This window comes from Pyrenophora tritici-repentis, chromosome 9 (genome assembly GCF_003171515.1).
Source record: "Pyrenophora tritici-repentis strain M4 chromosome 9, whole genome shotgun sequence".
NCBI lineage: Eukaryota > Fungi > Ascomycota > Dothideomycetes > Pleosporales > Pleosporaceae > Pyrenophora > Pyrenophora tritici-repentis.
The window spans coordinates 1,097,279-1,116,961 of NC_089398.1; the positions used below are offsets into that span (position 1 = coordinate 1,097,279).

General features: G+C 51.2%; 8 protein-coding genes across 8 annotated transcripts; 3 read left to right on the plus strand and 5 right to left on the minus strand.

Annotated features, from left to right (window-relative positions):
- Positions 1-133: 133 nt before the first annotated feature.
- On the minus strand, positions 134-1,380 carry PtrM4_147870 (Cellulase multi-domain protein; the record flags this gene model as incomplete). Its single annotated transcript, XM_001938740.2, has 3 exons — positions 134-307; positions 363-1,123; positions 1,182-1,380. The coding sequence occupies 3 exons, from the start codon at positions 1,378-1,380 to the stop codon at positions 134-136; spliced, it is 1,134 nt and encodes a 377-aa protein (XP_001938775.1).
- Positions 1,381-2,329: 949 nt separating this feature from the next.
- On the plus strand, positions 2,330-3,184 carry PtrM4_147880 (SKG6 multi-domain protein; the record flags this gene model as incomplete). Its single annotated transcript, XM_001938739.1, has 2 exons — positions 2,330-2,690; positions 2,775-3,184. 2 exons carry the CDS (start codon positions 2,330-2,332, stop codon positions 3,182-3,184), a joined length of 771 nt encoding a protein of 256 aa, XP_001938774.1.
- Positions 3,185-4,239: 1,055 nt separating this feature from the next.
- Positions 4,240-5,644, minus strand: PtrM4_147890 (putative rna polymerase ii- paf1 protein; the record flags this gene model as incomplete). The annotated part of the gene is made up of 2 exons (XM_001938738.1): positions 4,240-5,336; positions 5,389-5,644. The coding sequence occupies 2 exons, from the start codon at positions 5,642-5,644 to the stop codon at positions 4,240-4,242; spliced, it is 1,353 nt and encodes a 450-aa protein (XP_001938773.1).
- A 412-nt stretch (positions 5,645-6,056) lies between these two features.
- PtrM4_147900 (TolA, Membrane protein involved in colicin uptake) lies at positions 6,057-7,913 on the plus strand (the record flags this gene model as incomplete). Its single annotated transcript, XM_066109930.1, has 1 exon — positions 6,057-7,913. The coding sequence occupies one exon, from the start codon at positions 6,057-6,059 to the stop codon at positions 7,911-7,913; it is 1,857 nt and encodes a 618-aa protein (XP_065959913.1).
- Positions 7,914-8,314: 401 nt separating this feature from the next.
- PtrM4_147910 (uncharacterized protein) lies at positions 8,315-9,245 on the minus strand (the record flags this gene model as incomplete). Its single annotated transcript, XM_001938737.2, has 2 exons — positions 8,315-8,965; positions 9,018-9,245. 2 exons carry the CDS (start codon positions 9,243-9,245, stop codon positions 8,315-8,317), a joined length of 879 nt encoding a protein of 292 aa, XP_001938772.1.
- An 805-nt stretch (positions 9,246-10,050) lies between these two features.
- On the minus strand, positions 10,051-11,584 carry PtrM4_147920 (uncharacterized protein; the record flags this gene model as incomplete). Its single annotated transcript, XM_066109931.1, has 2 exons — positions 10,051-11,091; positions 11,156-11,584. The coding sequence occupies 2 exons, from the start codon at positions 11,582-11,584 to the stop codon at positions 10,051-10,053; spliced, it is 1,470 nt and encodes a 489-aa protein (XP_065959914.1).
- Positions 11,585-11,816: 232 nt separating this feature from the next.
- Positions 11,817-13,260, minus strand: PtrM4_147930 (uncharacterized protein; the record flags this gene model as incomplete). Its single annotated transcript, XM_066109932.1, has 6 exons — positions 11,817-12,652; positions 12,738-12,852; positions 12,899-12,956; positions 13,005-13,015; positions 13,062-13,128; positions 13,181-13,260. 6 exons carry the CDS (start codon positions 13,258-13,260, stop codon positions 11,817-11,819), a joined length of 1,167 nt encoding a protein of 388 aa, XP_065959915.1.
- A 1,852-nt stretch (positions 13,261-15,112) lies between these two features.
- Positions 15,113-18,853, plus strand: PtrM4_147940 (HepA, Superfamily II DNA-RNA helicase, SNF2 family; the record flags this gene model as incomplete). The annotated part of the gene is made up of 1 exon (XM_001938735.1): positions 15,113-18,853. The coding sequence occupies one exon, from the start codon at positions 15,113-15,115 to the stop codon at positions 18,851-18,853; it is 3,741 nt and encodes a 1,246-aa protein (XP_001938770.1).
- Between the last annotated feature and the right edge of the window lie 830 nt (positions 18,854-19,683).

The window sequence follows — 19,683 nt, forward strand, 5'->3', positions numbered from 1 at the left end:
TTTGAACAATCGGATGCATTTCATGGTGTTTGGTAGAAGAGTGTGAGAGGATTATACGATACTAGACCACGAAGGCTAGATCAAGGACAAAGTATACATTTATGACATCATTTCGTACGTAAAGTAGCTGTCTTCAATCAAAATAATCCGCCCAGCTTTGGGCTGCAGTGGCGGCGTTCGCTGCACTAATCGCGCTAGCAACATCACCCTTTGAGCTATCCAGCCCAATTTCAAAGGTATCATAACCGCAGTTTGTTGGAGCTCCCGATTGGCTACCGTCCAGACCAGGCACAACCTGCCAGTACAACTGTTCCCAAGTCAGCATGCAATATCATCATTCACGAACAGGAAACACCACTTACCCAAGGAATCCCAGCGTCATTGAACACCTTGACCTGCGCATCAAACCCATCCTGATAGTCGACGGAAACCCCCCACTCCTCAATCATAACGTTCTTGCCAGCCTCTTTCGATGGCGTCACAACCTCCGCATCTCCCGTGATGAAATACGCCCAGTCACCTGCCCTACTATTATACCCATGTATACTGATAATGTCAATAGCATCACACTGCATGGCCTTGGGGAGCGTATTAAACTCATGATCACAGCAATAATGCGAGCCGCCAATACCTCCCGTCGCGACTTTGATCATGGAATCACCTAACTCCTGGCGTAGATTCCCAGCGCGGCCACAAAGCCAGTCATCTGGATCATTTCCCTTTAGCAAATCGAGCTGCTCGATCATAGGTTCGTTCTGGAGGTTGAAGGCCAGGATCACTTCACTTAGGTCTTTCCATGCACGGCCGTCGAAGTTGGGGGAGGCGTACTGCAGGATTGCGGAGAGGCGGGCATCGTAGTCTGCTTTTGCAGCAACGGAGGAGTAGAATGTTGTGGGTGCTGCCCCATACTTTTCACAGTAGGCGTCGCAGCTGGCGGAGCCGCTGAGCGAATTGGCATTATGCGGGGATATGATGGCTTTCATGTTTGAGGCATGAAGGAGGGAGAGTGTGGTGTCGAGGGCGGAGAGGACGGTGGAGTCATAGGTGCCGATTGTAGATTCAAAAGGGGGAATTGTGGTAGGGATTTGGGAGCCTTTGAGGCAGCCGGCTTCGACATTGGTTACTGTGAGGTAGTGTTAGTGTTCATGCTGGAATGTTGGTAGGACATTTGGGTTGCTCACCCCATAGTCTCAAGACTTTGGCTCCCCGTGCAGCGAGCGTCTCGATGTACGTCTTCTGCTCTGACTCTGGAAGTGCATGCAGGAAATATTCGTTACTTCCCGCAAAGGAAGGGCCGGATTGTCTTCGTGTTGGAACTAAACCATTCACCACTGTTGTGGAGAAGCCCAATAAGGTAGTGATCGCCACGGAGCTGCGCATTCTTACAGCCTGATAAGAGATTATGCAGGTTTGAGAGGGTTGTAAAGATTCCCCAGGTTTTTGTAGCAGATATAATTGCCGCTAATATGATACTTCTTTTTTTCCACGTCAACAACCTTGAACCTTATATCTGTCGGCTTCCCCAAGGCAAGCAACGTCATGAATCTCGAGTATCCCGTCTCTACAACGCCAACTAAGATTGTGTGTGGGGGCAAGAAGACGATCGTTTTCGCCATTGTGGATACAGGTCAGCTACCGTGGCCTCGACTTGACTAAAAATAATCTCGGTCGTTCCTGCCGGTCGAGAAAAGCTTCAGATGCAAGACAAGGCCGAGGCTTACAGCCGATCTGTGAAGATGGCCTAGTCCAGATGCGGGTAACCTTATCTTTTCTTATTGCGGGGCGCCTTGTAACGATGTGTTAACACCACACCTCTGGACGCCTCCGCCTTTGCACCCCATGGCAATTTCCGACCTGCCCTGACTCAATTGGCAGGGTAAAATTGACGACAGACGCCACAATCTCCACGGCTCACTAGATGTAGCAGCTCATAGACGTCGCGCAGAATGCCATGGCCCCATCGGAATCCATCAAATATCATCGTGACCCGCTTTCTGTTCTCTTTGCAGTAATTGTGCTCAGCCTCGAGACTATGTGCAGATGCTCTATGGCCCCTGCCTTATCTACCCGATCCTCAAACCTAACAAAGCCATGCTTGGAGTGCTTCGAGCCCACGATCAAGCATCCTACCTGCAGCAAATGCCCTGGCCCCTCTCGCACCCCTCCGCAAGATTCGCGCCGTCTCCATGGGACAGGAAACCAGGATTAGCGACCAGGGTCATATTGTGGCTACAAATGCAGCCATGGTTTTCCATCCCGTTTCCCAAAGCCTTACTCCACTTACTCTGCCCTCCTCTCATCATCTCCCGGTAACACTAGTTCGGAAATCATGCTGGGGATACGATACTCGGGTCTCGCTGTTGCTCTTTCCTTTTTGGCGATAGCTGCCGCAGACGGTCCGACGAGCATCTTCATCGACTCGATACCGGAATACCACTTACTGGCACAATGCGCAGAAAAGGAGTTGTCGACCATTGTGCGCGACATGGTGTATGGCTGCGGTGACGGAGGAAACAACGTCTATCAGTCTTTTACGTGTTTCTGTTATGAGAGCTCGGCCAAGTTCTCCAGCATGATTGGCGCTCATGTGCAGACGGTGTGTCCGAAAGATCCATCTCAGAATACGACGGCCCTGCAAGTTTTTAGTAGTTACTGCGAGGTCGGTCAGTCCAAGTTGGCGCAGCCGGCTGGTAAGTGAATTTCGGTCTCTCTCCCTGTCTGTTTGGGAAAGGTGGTGGGTGAGATGAGCTGACGTGGCTTGCTTTCAAAAATAGGTAGCGTTACTTTCACCGCTACATCTTTGGCGCCTTCGATATCTTCTGCTTCGGCCTCCCCGGCTTCAATACCTGTTTCGGTACCTTCTACACCCACTGCTGCATCGACTCCTTCATCTTCTCCAGAACCAGAACAAGCTCCAAAGAAGAAATCAAACACAGTCGCCATAGCGGTTGGTGTCGTCGTACCCATCGTCGTGATAGCTTTCGGTATACTAGCCTTCTTCCTCCGGAACCGCAAACCAAACAAGACCAACGGCCCAGTTGAACTTGGCGGAGAAGAAATGACGCAAGGAGAAACGGCGTATGAAGCCGATGCGCATTACAAAGCAGAGATGCCTTCCAACACCATGGCTTACGAGTTGGGTGGGGAGGATTTGCAGGCTGAACGGTTACGCGAAAGGAGATGAGCGTATGTATATACGCGAACAAAAGTTAATTTTTTCTCTTGGTGGAGTTTACAAAGGGATATGGCGTGGGTATGCAATGGGGTTCCTAGTACATACATATACCTCCCGGGGGGGTTTAGGTGATTAATATGGGTAGGTGATTAATATGGGTAGGTGATTAATATGGGTAGGTGATTAATATGGGTTGGTGGTGCAGGCTCCGTGTTTGTGTGCATGGCTGAGAGCTAAGTTGGACCGAGACGGGAGAAACTGTAAAGAGTGGGGATTTCTACTTCTCTGCTAGAGATGGGCATCTCAACCCATCTCGCGTTCTTGCAAGGTTGGAAAGGAAGTCGAAGTAACGGCATCTAAGCTGCTATTAAGACGTTGTCTTCGCGGCATATTCTCTGTGAACTTTGGTCTGGGAGGGCACTGTAGATGGAAATACCCTCATAGGCCCATCGCAAAGTTTACAGCCAGAAAATTCTACACGTAAAAACACAAGCAATTCATAATGCTTAGTCTAATACAATCAAGCTTCGTTTTCGGTAAGCGGAGAAGCTTGATTGTACCTGGTATTGTATAACTACAAGTAAATATATATTTGCAAAAGAGACGACAGGAGCCATGAACCACATCGATGGCATTCCACTTCACATGATTCCTAAGCTGTGGACCTATGTGTGATGTATGTATAACCTCACTACTCCTACTCCGCATATTCTATGCTCATCACCTACTTCGCACTACATACCCTACATGTTCACTCCCCGCAGGCATCACATCACATCACATCCCATCCTCCTGTCTTCAAACACGCACAACGATTGCGACTAGATACAGTTTTCATTGATAAATATCCTTTCTAGAAAAGATGAGAAAATAAGATAAGAAGAAATAACCCACATGGCCACTTGCCCCATGGCAAATCAAACTCTCTGACCCGTACGCAAATGTTGTACATTTCCCTTTGCCCGTCCCTCTCCCAGTCTAAACGCCGGCGCTGATGGAGAAGAAGTAATGTCAATTTTTATTCGGTTAGATCTGTCTTACGCTCCCTTCCCTGCTAAGCATCACTATGCCTCAATAGCTTCAGCCCTCTTCCTATACTCGTCCCTTCGGTCTGTCGTCTCGGGGTCTTTACCAGCAGCTTCAATGATGTCTACCTTGGGTTGTTCCTCAACCATGTCAAGGCGACCTGGCCGCCTGGGTCGCAAGCTAGTCCTCTGGGTAATGGGGTAGAAGTAAGCTGCCTTTTGCAGCTTTGTGTCGCGTAGAGGCTCGTTCTCGTGCTTCTCGGGGTCGTGGAGGGCGAGAGCGATGACGTCGCCGTAGGTATCGCTGGGATCGCCGACTTGCTGCGAGGTTTCGTAGGTGCGGATGTTGTCGTACTTGAAGCACTTGCGTGGCTGGCCCTCGTCGTCTTCTGCAATGTCGAAATCGATGTCGTCCTCGTTTGCGGGTTCGTAGGTGGTGAAGTTGCGCTTGATGCCGCGCACCTTGTTCTTGTCCGAGGGGAGGAAGAACTCGAATTGCCAGCGTGCAATAGGTGGTGGAACGGTTGGGTCGAGCTTGTGCGCCTCCTGGTCTTCGAGGTACTTTGCTTGGTCTTGGATGGTCTGGCCTGCTGGGCGGAGCAAGGCCACGTCGAGACGCGGGTCGTATGAGGAATCGAGTGGGTTGTTGACAGGTGGCGCGTTGAATTTGAAGACCATGTAGCCGCCTGTATCGGGCGTCGCATCCCAATCTGGGAGGAGCGGGTACGAGTCGAGCAGCTTCAAGTTAGGGTTCCTGGGGTGCTTGGGCTTGTTCCATGCCATTCGCTCCTCTGGTGTTGACTCTGCCGCCCTAAGGTTCTCCGTGCTATCCTGTCCATTGTACGCATCTGCTGGGTAGGCAATGTTGAAGCCCTTGAGGATGTGTCTCGAGATGTTTGTGGGGTCGTCCAATGATGTCTCCACTGTCTTTCGCTTCCTCCTCAGGCGCATCGTGTTGGACGAGTTGCTCGACTCGAACTTGGAGCCGCCGGTTGTACTTGAGGTGACATATTCTGTTCGTCGCAAGAAAGTGGCACCCGTTGCACTGACAACAGCCTTGCCAAGTGCATTCGGCGGTCGCATCAGCGCCCTGTCTGCTGCACTGAGTGGCGGCGGATGAGGCATGGCCTGGATAGCTATAAGACGCGTGAGTTTGTAAATACAGTTGCGCTATAGGCGTGGTCCTACCAGACTCGTCTCCATCGAACACCTTTGGGATACCCACGAGGTCGATGGGCATACCCAGCTCAGCATCCGCTTCAATGTTCAGCGACTGCTCTCGCGCAAGCCGCGAAGCAAAGCCGGCTGACGTGTATTGCCCACTCGAAAGACCAGTATTGGGAATGTCTAGCAGCTTGGGTGGACATGGTGGAGGAGGGAGCGCATTGGAGTATCTGATTTTCGCAATGTAGTCCTGATGGACCACTGGACGTCCGGAACTCATCTTGTCGTATGGGTGCGCCGAGGATTTGGTGCCGTCGTGATTGCGCGCTGCGAGCTGGTCAAAGAAAGTTGATGAAGCTCGAACGCCGACGCGCGAGATCCCTCGCCGCGCCAGTCCTCACTATGCCAAGCCTAGCTCCGCCTTCACCAAGGGGCCTTTGTCACAAATCGATATTGTTCCACCCAAGCAGTTGACATGTGCTAGTCGATTAGGCGGCTATAAATACTAATAAACAATGTAGTCTCACTCTCACTTGTGTCCAGTTTACGAACAGGCTGCATCGTAACGACCGTGATATATTATTAAATAGATAACGTGTCCGTGCACCTCATGCCCGGATTCATCTCATGCCCCGCCGAACACCGACGCGTGTCTCAATACTACAACTTTGACGCGCAATAACTCCACAACTATGGCTCCGATTGATGAAGCGATTGCAGATTTAGAATCGCGCGATCCAGGAGAGAAATTCACATTAAAAGAAGTTGCTGAAAAATGGGGGGTTAACCGCTCAACGCTAGGGCGAAGATGGAGGCGCGTGACAGGGCCTAGGAGCGATGGATACGCTCAGCAGCAAGCTATCGGCCCACAACAAGAGTTAGAGCTTGTACGATATATCACTAAGCTCACTAAGCAAGGCCTACCTCCTACAAGAGAGATGATCAGGAATTTCTCATCAGAAGTAGCCCATCAGCAGCTCAGCGAGAGCTGGGTTACTCGCTTCATTAACCGACACGAGATCTATCTTATCTCAAAGTGGACCACCGCCATGGATCGTACGCGCCACCTGGCTGATTCTGAGTCAAAGTATAGACTCTACTTCGAGCTGCTGCACCAGAAGATCACCGAATACCACCTAGAGGCTCGAGATATATACAATATGGATGAAAAGGGCTTCCTTATTGGTATGATAGGCAGGAGTAAGAGGATATTTAGCAGGCGTCAATGGGATAAGAAAGAGGTTCGAGCATCTCTCCAGGATGGATCACGCGAGTTTCTGACACTCCTGGCCTGCTGCTGCGCCGATGGGAGCTCGCTGCCTCCAGCCCTTATCTACGCAGCTAAAAATGGAGCCATACGATCGAGTTGGGTGGAGGATATTAAGGCAGGAGAACATGAGGTCTTTGTCTCATCATCTCTAACAGGCTGGTCAAACAATGACGTAGGCCTAGCTTGGCTAGAGCAGGTGTTTGATCGCTATACAAAGCAGCGATCAGGGAGATGGCGATTGCTCATCCTTGATGGCCATGGATCTCACCTCACGATGGAGTTTATCAAGTACTGCGATCGCCATAGGATCCTCCTCATGATCCTTCCTCCCCATTCGACTCATACGCTCCAGCCGCTCGATGTAGTGCTGTTCAAGCCACTCTCTCAAGCCTACTCCAACGAGCTCACTAACCATCTCTACAAGGCTCAAGGCCTCATTCCAATTAAGAAAGGAGACTTCTTCCCACTCTTCTGGAGAGCTTGGCAGGCCTCGTTTAAGCAATCAACTATATTAAAAGCGTTTGAAGCTACTGGTATATGGCCAATAGATCCCAACGTTATCCTTCGTAGATTTGCCAGCACGCCAGAAGCTGAGAGAAGCTCATCTTCAGGGCTCTCTGATCATGACTGGAGAAAGCTCGATCGGTTAGTACGAGCTGCTGTCAATGATAGCCATCAGTATGAGGCAAGAAAGCTGCGCTCAAGCGTTCACCATCTCTCTGTGCAGTATAAGCTTTTACAGCATGAGAACGAGGGCTTAAAGGAGGCTCTTCAACATAAAAAGAAGCATAAGAAGAAGGGCAAAGCTCTTGACCTTCAACAGCGCCAGGAGTATCACGGTGGCTCTGTCTTCTGGTCTCCTCGCAAGATACGCGAGGCTCGAGCTAGAGAAGTAGTACGGGAGCGAGATAAGATAGAGGAGAAACTCCAAAAAGCACAGGCCAAGAAGCAGCGTGAGGAGGTTCAACTGCAGCGTCAAGTTAAGCTCGAGGAGAAGCGTGTAGAGAGGCAGAGGCTCAAGGAGATAAGGGAGCTTGAGCGAGCTGAGAAAGCAGCTGAACGCGCGCGCAAAGTTGAAGCTCAACACCAGAAAAAAGCCACCCAACAAGCTCAACAACGCAAGCGTAAAGCCTCAAGAGCGCCCTCTTCTAAGAACAAGCGTCAAAAACGAGCGATGGAGGATAGAGCTCGCGATAGAGTTGCATCTCCTCCATCGCCTCCACCACCAAAGACCACATCACGTGGCCGCAACGTCAACCTCCCACAAAAATTCAGATAGTACAAGTTAATCGCAAGTATCTAATTACTGCAATGCTATGTTTTTATTAATATTAAGCTATTGTGTGGTGTTGTACAGCTTCAAATTTGAGATCGCTAAGATGGTGTTCGCGGGGCATGAGATGAATCCGGGCACAAGGTGCACGGACACGTTAGTTATTCCAAAAGACCCAGCTCCTATTTACACATGCACCTGCCCCCCATTATCCAGGGTCTGGTCTGTCTATTGCCATCGCCATAATGCATGGCTGCGGGTTCCCTTTACCCAAACGCCATGTAGCATATCAACTTCAAATCGGAGCTTGTAAGTCGTCGATGGAGAGTGGTTCTACCATCGTGCAACTAGTGAATGTGCGGCTAAAACCGACAAATTTCCATACAACGTCAACATCCATGGCTCGTTTACTGAACCTTCCTGGCCTTTGCAAGCTTGCGCTCCCTGCGCCTCTTGGATGCCTCAGCGCCAGCCTCGGTGTCAAGGACAAAGTCCCACCACCTGAAGCTGCTGGCGTAGTTGCCGATAAACTTCTCGTGGTGAACGTCGTGATGCTCAGCTCCAGCCCAGAAAGGCAGGAAGTGATGCAGACTCCAGGGAAACTCGTAGCCGCTGTGCGCATCGATGGCCTGGAACACACGGCAGGCAATCCAAACGTACATGGTCAAGATATGAAGGTCCTTTGTAATGGCGCAGAAGACGATGGGAACTCCGACGGTACCAAATCCCAGAATCATGACCTCGATAGGCGACGCGTATTCAGCAGCGAGACCGAAAGGGGCAGAATATTGGTGGTGGATCTTGTGGATGTTCTTGTAAAGGAAAGAGCTCGCGTGCATGGCGCGGTGACTCCAGTAGTGCCACGTATCTTCCAAGACGAGGAAGATTGCGATCTGGTAGGCCATCTTGTATACGCTGGGGAAGGGGACAGAGGTCGAGAGGCCGAAGTATTGGCACATGGGGTGGAACAGCCAGATCTGGGGAAGCTCGACGGTGAAGTGGGACAGGAGTACAAGGAGTGCGCATTGTGTTTGTTCCCAAGCAGTAGGGACTTTGTGCTAGGCCAAATTAGCGTTTGTTATAGGGAGCTTCTCCTGATTATATGCATACCTGTTGGATCTTGTAGCGGTTAAAAAATGGTATGCAGTCGATGATGATCCAGGGGAGCGAGCGTCCATAGTAGAGGGCCTCGTGGATGACAAAGGACATGATACCTGTCGCAAGGACGTCGTTGCCCATCCATGCGTACCAGGCCATCCACATCCTCTCGAGGTAGTTGAGCTGTACATTGTATTTGGAGATCTCTTCAAAAGAACCCCAGTACGTGTCCTGCGCCATTGGCGTCAGGATCGAGGTTGCGTTGTTCCTATCGTGTTGTAAGTGTCTGTCTAGGTCATGCGTCTTCGGAAGGCATCGGGAACGTACATTTTGGCTGCACGCAGAGTCAAAGAGAACGGCTATGTGACTCTCGTATGCAGGGACAGAAAGAAGGAACGACTGCAAACGCGGATGGGGTGAAAGAGTGAGCGGACGCAGCAGCAAAGGAGGCGGCTGGGGATTAAATTGCAGTTTGGCGACCACCCTGATCGACGTTCGTACCACTTTTGCCACCAAGCTTCACTCTGTCCCGAGAGGCTCAGGGTTAACGCGTGGGCATGAAAACGCACTAGTGCCTGCCGAGAAATGCGCGTTGGCGGCGTGAGCCAATTACCCACTGCCAGTCCCATTCACCGCCTTGATGCCGCAATGGCGAGATTTCTTCGGCAGCGGCTCACTCCCATCCGGTTCTCTGATCACACCAGCGGCGCCCTATGCCCACAACTGCGCGTCGTGCTACTATGAGCCCACCGTGTGCTGACAAAATCGTCGCCCGACGCCTTGCTTGTGTTGCAAGTTTGCGACGTGTGGCGGTGCTAACGGCATTAACGCCGCACCTTGGTCTAGCGAATCAGGGCATCGCGAGTACGATGCACGTGTTTGACAGTGCTAGTCTCAATGTAGTTCATATCTGCTAGTAGCAACTACTCGATTGTTGGGAGCCATATCGTGGCTGTATTTCAAACCAAAGCTGATACTCGGTTGCACCCAGCATTACAGCTTGGAAACCAAATCAGAGCCAGACAGGCGAGAAAGCTCTCCACCACTACCCGTCGCCCGGTGGAGCCCTCCAGAAATAACCCCCACTCCCCCAAAGGAAAGACGAGAAGCACTCTACGTAGCTGTCGCCCTTGTAATCCGCCGCTATTAACACGTATTCTCCCATCAGGTCCAGGAACTCGGTCATCATCTTGTCCCCCGTACGGTTACAGAAGACATCCCATTTCTCCCTTAGAACAGAATCGAACTTACAGCATATCGGAGGACCTCCCTGGGAGCTTCCCCGACCCGTCAGTTGGCGGAAACCCAACCTGTCGAGTTCTGTGCATTTGCTGAGGGCTTTGAAGACCGACGACCAAGAGCCTGAGATGAGATGGATGCTCACTAGGCACATACACTGTACCGTGGTCTTGATGCTCTCAAGGACGTTGATGAATTGGTCGCCGCTAACTGCGTAGCCTCTGAGCTCCAGCCGCCTCAGATTCGGAAATGTCGTGTTGGCTAGAAGTGCAAACGTCTCAGCGTTGGCTGCGTAGTTCTGCTCCCCTCGACTCCCAACCAGTGTGAGTATCTCTATGCTCATCTCCGATGCCAGTGTGAATGTTCCGGGTGTTAGCTCCAGGTCCACTACCCAGGACGGCACAATGATGTTTGCCGGATGTACTGGGATTCTGTAGAAAATACGAAGCTCTTGGATACTCGGATGATCAAGAGCTGTCCATACTTGAGATAGTGACCAAATACCGGGATGCATGCGATCATACAGATCCACCGTGATGATACGCTTGTCATAGTTGCTGTCGGATAGGATCTTGTAGAGCCAACTTGCATGTCCGCCGAGACAACGTCCACCAAAATCGCGGCTAGTGATATTCTTAGTGACATGCATGGGAGCCAAGACCAAGCTGGTGCGATCAAAGCCAATCTCCCTAACCATGTACTTTAGACCAAGGATTTGATCATAGTCATCTCCTCTCACGCCAAAGCGGATCTCGCTGAGTGCGTCCATCGTCTTGAACAAGCGAAACATCTCTTTCATAAGACCTGGTGCTTGCTCAGCGTAGAATGCGCGCTGCGCTGGCCTAATCTGGAACATATTAGCATATTGAGCCCAATTACAGACTTTCAAGGTGTTCAAGCATTTGACGTACCCTCTTCACTATCGTTTCAAGCTGTGGAAGAATGTTATAGCCGAACCATTGGTCCTTGTCTTGCCGATCCTGCCTCAAGTCTTCCACACCTGGGTCCACCAGCTCGACAAGGCGTACGTAGCACCTCCACTCTGGTATACAAATGAGTCCGAGTAGTGTTTTCAGGCCTTCTTCCGTCATAAACACTCGCAGATTTCGCAGGTCGTTACCCAGACGAAGCGCCAGTGGTTTGTTTGTGAGTAAGCGAAAGAGGCGGCAAGTGCGACGCAGAGCAAACAGAGTCTCTGTGTCGTCACGATAAGGGTCCAGGATTCTTTCCAGGAGTTCGACGGGAAGCCGGTCGAACGCGGGCACGGGCGCGGGCATTGGAATACTCGGTGCTGTAGCAGAGCCACGTAGCGGATTGCTGACTGTCATCATGGCTGGCATTGGGGCGAACTTGCGCACAATGGGTTGAGGTAGTCGCTCAAGGTCCCTGAGCTGCAGGCGGGGGCGTGCGTTATATATCAAGGCTAAGCGTGGAACAGCGATCACCCGGGTGATCACACAAGTGGTAAACAGTGAACAAGAAATAGTGACTGTGTGCCTAAATGTCTTGGCGACCCCTTTGGGGACATATATAACATGTGGGGCAAATCTTGTGATGGCATATTGAATTGAATTAACTATAATGAGGCGCTTTGCCCATGGAGTCGCTACTTCTGATAGGTGAGCTTCCCACAGGTTGAACAGGCAGAAGGTTCCGCGTTTGGCTTCCGTCCCAGATCGCGGACCCCCAAGTAGGCGAACTTCTCACCAGTTCAACAGGTGTAAGAGCAGATCTAGGCTGCACAAACTCTTGGTTTTGGAAGCCGAGAGAAAAAGTGGGCGAAGGGATAATAGGCGTCCTAGGCATAGCCGCTGGACTGCACCCCGGTACCGCTTGTCTGCACAAAAGTGCCGCTGGTCGTGGACTGCTGGGCTGCTCTTTAGTCTTTGTCTTTGTAAGAGCTTTGCGAAAGAGCGGCCGCAGAAAAGGTATCGATGCTGCAATGAGACCAGCATGCTGTTCAACTTGGCTCCATAGCAACAGGTCTGCTGTATGCAACGCTTGTTGCTGAAAACTGGAAAGCCATAGAATGATCGTATGAAGTCGGAGCGCGGATGCTGTAATGGCCACGACCCCGATCGAGAATATGGCAATAAGCTCAATACGTCGTCTCAGCGGTATCGTTTGAAGGTTCAGGAAGAATAGGATTGGAAGTGTCCAGATAATTATGTCGGTGACGAGATTGTAGACGGCGTTGAAGAGCCAAAATGGTCCTGGGTTGTAGCAACGGGCAGAATATGTTCTTTGGATACCGCCCATGAACACCTTGAAGGACCATGCATCACTAACCGGGTAGCACATGAATAAGCTTGCGAAGAACATAGAGATGCCGCCGAGGATGATGATGGCGAGTAGCGCACGGATGATGTAGTGGAAGCGCCTGTTCGATGCAGCAATGTGGTGATAGACTAACGAGGCCTTGTTAGCTGCGCGTCTTGTACAACAAGGCCGTCCACCAGGCAGTAGCCTGTGAATATACCATATAGGACGTACACAATAAAATCGACGTCTTGATGAGGCAAAGATCGAGGATGTGGCTAATGCGGTACAGCCAGATCGACAGTAATGAGCCCGTAATCATCTTTTCTAGGGTCTCTGGGTTTTGGAGCTTTTTATATTAGCATCAAGATGCGAAATGATGGACGCGAACATACTTGAGTGGGCGTGTACTCCATGAAACGGACCATGTAAACATTGATCACTACGGAGAGCCTGTAATAGTCAATACAAACGTCATTTCGGTCGGAGTATGCCTCTTACCATGTTGCGATCTGGCTCCGGTTAGTGAAGTCATTTAGAAGAAACCGGGTTACTTACAAGAGCAAGAAGGATGACCCAGTCAGAAGCAGTGAGTTTACCAATAAGAAAGTGTCGAGTGTAGAATCTATTGAATATTAATGAGGTTCGTGATCAACGCCACAAGAGCATGTCTTTACCTCAGGACTACGACCAGAGTGGACATGGAAGTGAGCACAAAGGCCAAAACAATCGAGAGTCGTCCATGGTGAGGGGCCATTTGGGAGTAGTATTGAAGTTGAGATGTTCAGTTCATGGAGCCGAACGACTACCCATCGAAAAACTAAGGTGTCAACATCAAGGAGGGACCTCGAAGGTGACGTGAGAAAAACCTGGAACACAGGTGCAAGCGCTAGCTATCAAACATACAAGGGCAGCACCCCCAACGGACGATCGTCCGTACGACGGCGGTTCTCTAACGCCATCATGCAGCGGACGGGTGCTCCACAAGGGTTTGAGTCAGGAGAGGACTGATCAGAAGTGGGCATAAGGCGCGTCGTCGCACGCGTTCAACCTGGTCCAGAAGCACCACAGTCATTCAGCCGACAGTATTGGATGATGGAGGCTATGGGTTTCTCAAAACCGGAGGTGTCGTGTATATAGCTGCATGGCTGCAGGCTGTCACATTGTCTCGTTTCCCCGCATTTACACCACGCGACATGTACCTGCGTATCTGAGTTGCCGGCGAAGCCGGGTTGTGGATAAATCTGCAAGTTGAAGCTTGGATGGCGTGTGAGACAAGCCATCGAGTGAATTGATTATACGTAAGTACGGGTACTCCTTACTCGCCAGCCAGAAACTGATCCCAGCTCTTACTGCTCATGCTCTGTTGTTGGCCAATGCGTAGGCTTGATACGATGCGCGATGTGTATACGATTCAGCTGTTCCACCTTGGCAACTGAAGCCATCAGATCTGTTGCGATACGGGAAAAACATGCGACCGTTGCAGATGGGTGCCCTGTCCACTACTGCACGTCGCTTCACATACCGTAAGGGGTGGGAGTACAGAGATTGACAGCAAACGGTGCGACGAACCTTATGCCTAATTATAAGTACCGCGTCCGGCAGTTATAGGCAACCAACCCCGGACCTCGTGCTGCAAGTCTTGCGTGACTATTTCGAGAGAAGTCTCCGTTTGCGTGTGTCGCGGTCCGTTATGCCCTGCTGCTCAGCTTACGGGATGTAGGTCCAGATGCCAAACGGCAGCGCCATGCGTTGCATAGTAGGGCCGAACAGTCGGTATTGTTTCAATTGGGGCTGAAGGCCGGTAGAGGTAATGTACGCTACTTCGTGTAGAGGCGAAGGATGAAACGAACCGAGTCCTTCGCGTAACGCAAGATAGGATAGTGCCAAGAGATCGTAATATGTCAACGAAATAAACTTCGCTTGCTGCATCCTGCCATGTCATTTGCAACTCGAACGGGCTATGAAATTGACGATCTACTAGATCTGAGATGGCTGTGATGCTATGGCGAGCCTTGGTATGCTACAGGGGTCAATGACATAGGACGATGGCATCGGACAAGAAAGCCGAAGACGCGGACGCGGCTACCGCGACTAGCCGCAGGTGGTATACCCTTTAACGAATGCTACTATTTTATATAACCCTCTTAGTTCTCAACCCATGGCCGTAATGCAGCTTTGCTCAAGTTTGGTCGGAGTCATGTGCTAGAGGGAGGACATGAGGTGATGAGGCGCTTGCAAATGAGAGCGGAAGGGAGCCGCGGCCATTGGTCTTAGCGTGTTTTTGAGGCTCAGTGATATCATCGCAAATGTGTTTTGAGCAAGAGCGACAACCATGGCTACTGCGCCTTTGTTATTCAGGACTTCATGTTCTACGCGTATGCTGTATAGACCAGCCCTTTCACCTTCACTCTGACGTTGCGATAGCGCCGTTTGCCTTGTAGCGCCTAGACCCCCCGTTCGCCTTCCTCGCCTGCCTGCTGTTGCCTTCAGAGCGAATTCCTTACAAATCTGCGAGGCGCTGCATTCGCCATACCTCCGGACCCCACCGCTCACGCCAAGATAGACTCACCTTGTCTCTCTTTCCCGTGACTTCATGTGCACCTGAAATGTCGTCGCCGTCCGAACAGCTGGCGCTGGCCGCGCCGCCCACAATCACCGTCACCAACTCAGAGAGTTCGCGCCACGACGAGCCAAATGATACAGTAATGGATGATGGGACACAAATATCAGGAGAAGATATACCATCCGATGCGGACGAGCAGGCGCGCCTCAAGTTGCTCACTACGGGCACTCGGGCGCAAGATGACTTGGAACGGGATATTGGACGACAGGCGGACCAGATGCTCACAGAGCAAGCTGATGTGAGGGACAAGAAGCGCATAGAGAAGCTCGAGGGCGAAGCAAAGCGGGCTGAGGCAGCCATACAGAAGCTTAAGAATCGATTAGCACTCCCAGCTTTAGATACTCAGAAGGCAAAATTGCGCGGCGAGATTGCAGCATATCGACAAAAGATCGACGATCTAGATATGGAGATGGACAGTATACAGCAGCGTATCAACGATCGTCACAAAGCGCCTGGCGTCGATGATGCACCGGAAGATGGCGCAAATGGACCGCTACCAAATGAAACCCAGCGCGAGTGGCTCATCCGCACAGGCAAGATCACGCCCTTCTCCAAGGTGGCGCAAAGCCACCCAGGCTCAGGAACCTTGGGCGAGGTCATGCTAGATGCTGAAGTTGAAGACATGGTTGTAGATGCGGACAAGGGACCAGTGTCACATCGCAATTTGATGAAGCCTGGGTTCGAGAACGTTGAGTCCAGCGAAGAAGAAACGAGTCCAACATCTAAACCACGACCGAGGAAGCGGCGGAGGGCGACTCCTGCTAGTGATAACCTAGACTCCAGCGAGCCGAGCACCGGGCCTGGCTTTACCGATCCCGACTCCGACGATGCCTTCGAGCCGGGCATGACAGATCGCCAACTTGCGACACTGGATGAGTCTGACGCAGTATCAGAAGATATCGACGAAGACGATTCGTATGCGGAGGAGACTACTGGTCGTAAACGTAAACCCAAAGGAAAGAAGACAAAGAAGGCCAAAGCTAAGCCTGTGGAGGAGGCTGTAGTTGAGGATCTGGCCGGCGTTGACGATGGCAACGAGCGAGTGTACCGGAAACGCATAGAGACCTGGACGAAGAATCGCGCAGCGGCAAGAAAAAAGGCCAAGGCGAATAGGGGTGAGGTGGCTGCAGATGAAGAAGGAGAGGAAGAGTGTTACCAACCTCATCCCACCGAGGCTGACACAGAGTTCGATGGCGGGTTTCGTATTCCTGGAGACATCTACCCAGCACTGTTTGATTACCAGAAGACTGGTGTACAATGGCTTTGGGAACTGTACTCCCAAAACGTAGGCGGTATCATCGGCGATGAGATGGGTTTGGGTAAAACCATACAGGCCATCGGCTTGGTTGCGGGCCTTCATTACTCCAAGAAGCTCACGAAGCCCGTTATTGTTGTCTGCCCAGCGACGGTCATGAAGCAATGGGTAAACGAGTTCCACCGCTGGTGGCCTGCTCTCCGAGTTTCTATCCTGCATACGTCTGGCAGTGGTATGCTGGACACTCGACGAGAAGATCGTCTAGAGCAGGAAATGGAGCTTCGGAAGTACGGTGACTACGATACGACCCTGACTGGCGCCGGCAAGGCTGCAAAGAAGGTCCTCGAAAAGGTCAAGCGTGATGGTCACGTACTTGTCACGACTTACTCTGGGCTTCAAACATATGCTGAGTTTCTGATTCCTACTGAGTGGGAATGCGCCATCCTAGACGAAGGACATAAGATCAGGAATCCCAACACTGCTATCACGATTCACTGCAAGGAATTGCGAACACCAAACCGCATCATTCTATCTGGTACGCCAATGCAAAATAACTTGACGGAGCTATGGTCACTCTTCGATTTCGTCTTCCCTATGCGTCTCGGTACCCTCGTCAACTTCCGGAATCAATTTGAGTTTCCTATCAAGCGGGGTGGCTATGCAAACGCTTCCAATCTGGAGTTTGAGACTGCCGTGCAATGCGCTGAAACCCTGAAAGATGCTGTCAGCCCATACCTACTCCAGCGATTCAAGGTCGATGTAGCGACTGATCTGCCTCAGAAGAAAGAGCAGGTTCTTTTTTGCAAGTTGACACGTCAACAGCGCCAAGCATACGAAGCCTTTTTGGCATCGGAAGACATGAAGTCGATCGCGAATGGCAAGCGCCAGATGCTCTTTGGCGTCGACTTTCTGCGCAAGATTTGCAATCATCCAGATCTTACTGAGCACAAGACGCTCTCCAAGAAGCCTGGCTATGATTATGGTAATCCCAATAGGTCCGGAAAGATGCAAGTGGTCAAGGAGTTGCTTTCGCTGTGGAAGAAGGGCGGTCACAAAACACTGCTCTTCGCGCAGCATCGCATCATGCTTGATATCTTGCAGAAGTTTATCAGTCAATTACCTGATATAAATTGGCGTCGCATGGATGGCGATACACCCATCAAGGATCGACAGAACCTTGTCGACGAGTTCAACAACAACCCAGACCTGCACGTCTTCTTACTTACTACAAAGGTTGGAGGTCTTGGTGTGAACCTAACAGGTGCTAATCGTGTCATCATCTATGACCCCGACTGGAACCCTTCGACAGATATACAGGCGCGGGAGCGTTCATGGCGTTTGGGACAGAAGCGAGAGGTTGAAATATACCGGCTCATGTCCGCCGGCACGATTGAAGAGAAGATTTACCATCGTCAAATCTTCAAGCAGTTCTTGACAAACAAGGTTTTGAAAGACCCGAAACAGCGACAGACATTCCAGATGAGCGATCTCCACGACCTATTCACGTTGGGTGTGGAGAATGTAGAGGGCGAGACAGAGACGGGTAGCTTGTTCCGTGGGTCAGAAGTCAAATTCGAAGAAGACGGAAAGACGGCCACAGCAGATGCCACAGCAGCTGAAGCCCTCGCAGCCGTAAAAGGCATATCGAGATCCGAAGCTTTCCAGGCTCCCGTCTCCGACACCGAAGAAGGTGCTCCCGCCAATGAAGATGGAACCACGTCTGCTGACAAACCTCCCACGGACTCTCGCCTCATGTCCACCATCTTCGCAAAGACAGGTGTTCATTCTGTCCTTGAACATGACGCAATCATGAACTCGACAGCTGGTGGCCGCAAGCGCAAAGTCCAGGCCGATCCAGCATACATTCAACGCGAGGCGAAACGGCAAGCCGCCCTTGCAGCCGAGCAGCTGAAAAAGAGCATGGAAGAAGCACGCAACGTACCAGCCGGGACACCGACATGGACCGGACAATTTGGCCAAGCCGGCCGTCCCGACACACCACGCGGATCGGCATCCACACGTGGTTCTCGCGGTGGCCGGGGAGGCAGCAGACTGGGCGCGCCTTCCTCAACAGCCATCCTCAACAACCTCGCTGCCCGCCAAGGTCGTCCAAATCCAACATCACTAGCAGCAACCTCTACTTCTCGTAGCTCCACATCTGGGGTGACGACACCGCAGACGTTCCGCGGCCGCCGCATGCTCGAGATGATTCGCGATTTCATGCTTACACACGGTGGTACGGTTCCCAGTCGCATGCTTGTCGATCACTTTGACCACTACTGTCGCGCACAGCCGGGCAGGAACGAAGAGTTCAAGGAGATGCTCAAGCTGATTGCTACACTCGAGAAGAGCGGCAGTGCGCAGAGGGGAAAATGGGTCCTCAAAGATGAATGGAAGACTCAGCCCACATCCACACCTACTGCTGCTGCGCCTACTACTCAGAGACCTACTGGTGCTGCCGGACGTTAGGTCACTATAGCCGAGCAGAACGAGCAACGAGCAGTATTTTTCTCGGATGGGTTTATGCAAACGGGCGGGTCTGGTTGATTTCCTTTCTGACAGTTTGTTTCTTTCTCTTCTTTCCCCGTCTATTAAGCGACGAGGTATTCAGTGGCTGGCGTTGCATCTCCTAGGCGTAACAAGGACACCGTGGGATAACACATGTTCTTCTTTTCACTTTGCTTTTTTTGTTCAGCGGGATATCCAATCTGGCGGGCTCTTTCTTCGCAGCAACCAATACCACGATCCAGATGTCATATAACAAGTTGTTTTTCACTTGTTTTTCTTTCTTTTCGCTTTTTTTGCTTCCCAAGCGCTGTTCTGGTCATCGAAGTATCGGTGCATCGACTTTGAAGCCCGTTCACTTGCTCACCGGCGTTCTTTTCGCTAGTTCTTGCCCAATGCAAAGAAGCAAGACGTGGACCCTTTTTTCTTAATTTTATTGACATCACCAATGATCGATGTCCAACGGAATGTGAAGTCGGAATAGTCTCGGTCAGACCATGGTAAACAATCATCGAATAGGGGAACTGATTGATACACGCAAGAAACGTTTGAGTCAAAATGTTTTGTGAATATTTCTGTTTTCCAGCGTTCGGGTTAACGATCGAGATGATTCTCGTGGCATAGCGCCGCCACTGAGCTTGTTCTGTTTATCCACCTCTCTGCTACCTGACATCCACCTCCGAGAATCCAGAATCTAGACTAAACAAATTACTGCTTATCCATCATCTTCACTGACTGAAATCAGCACAATTACTACAGCCCATGGGAGCCTTCTGCGAACCCCATGACTATGC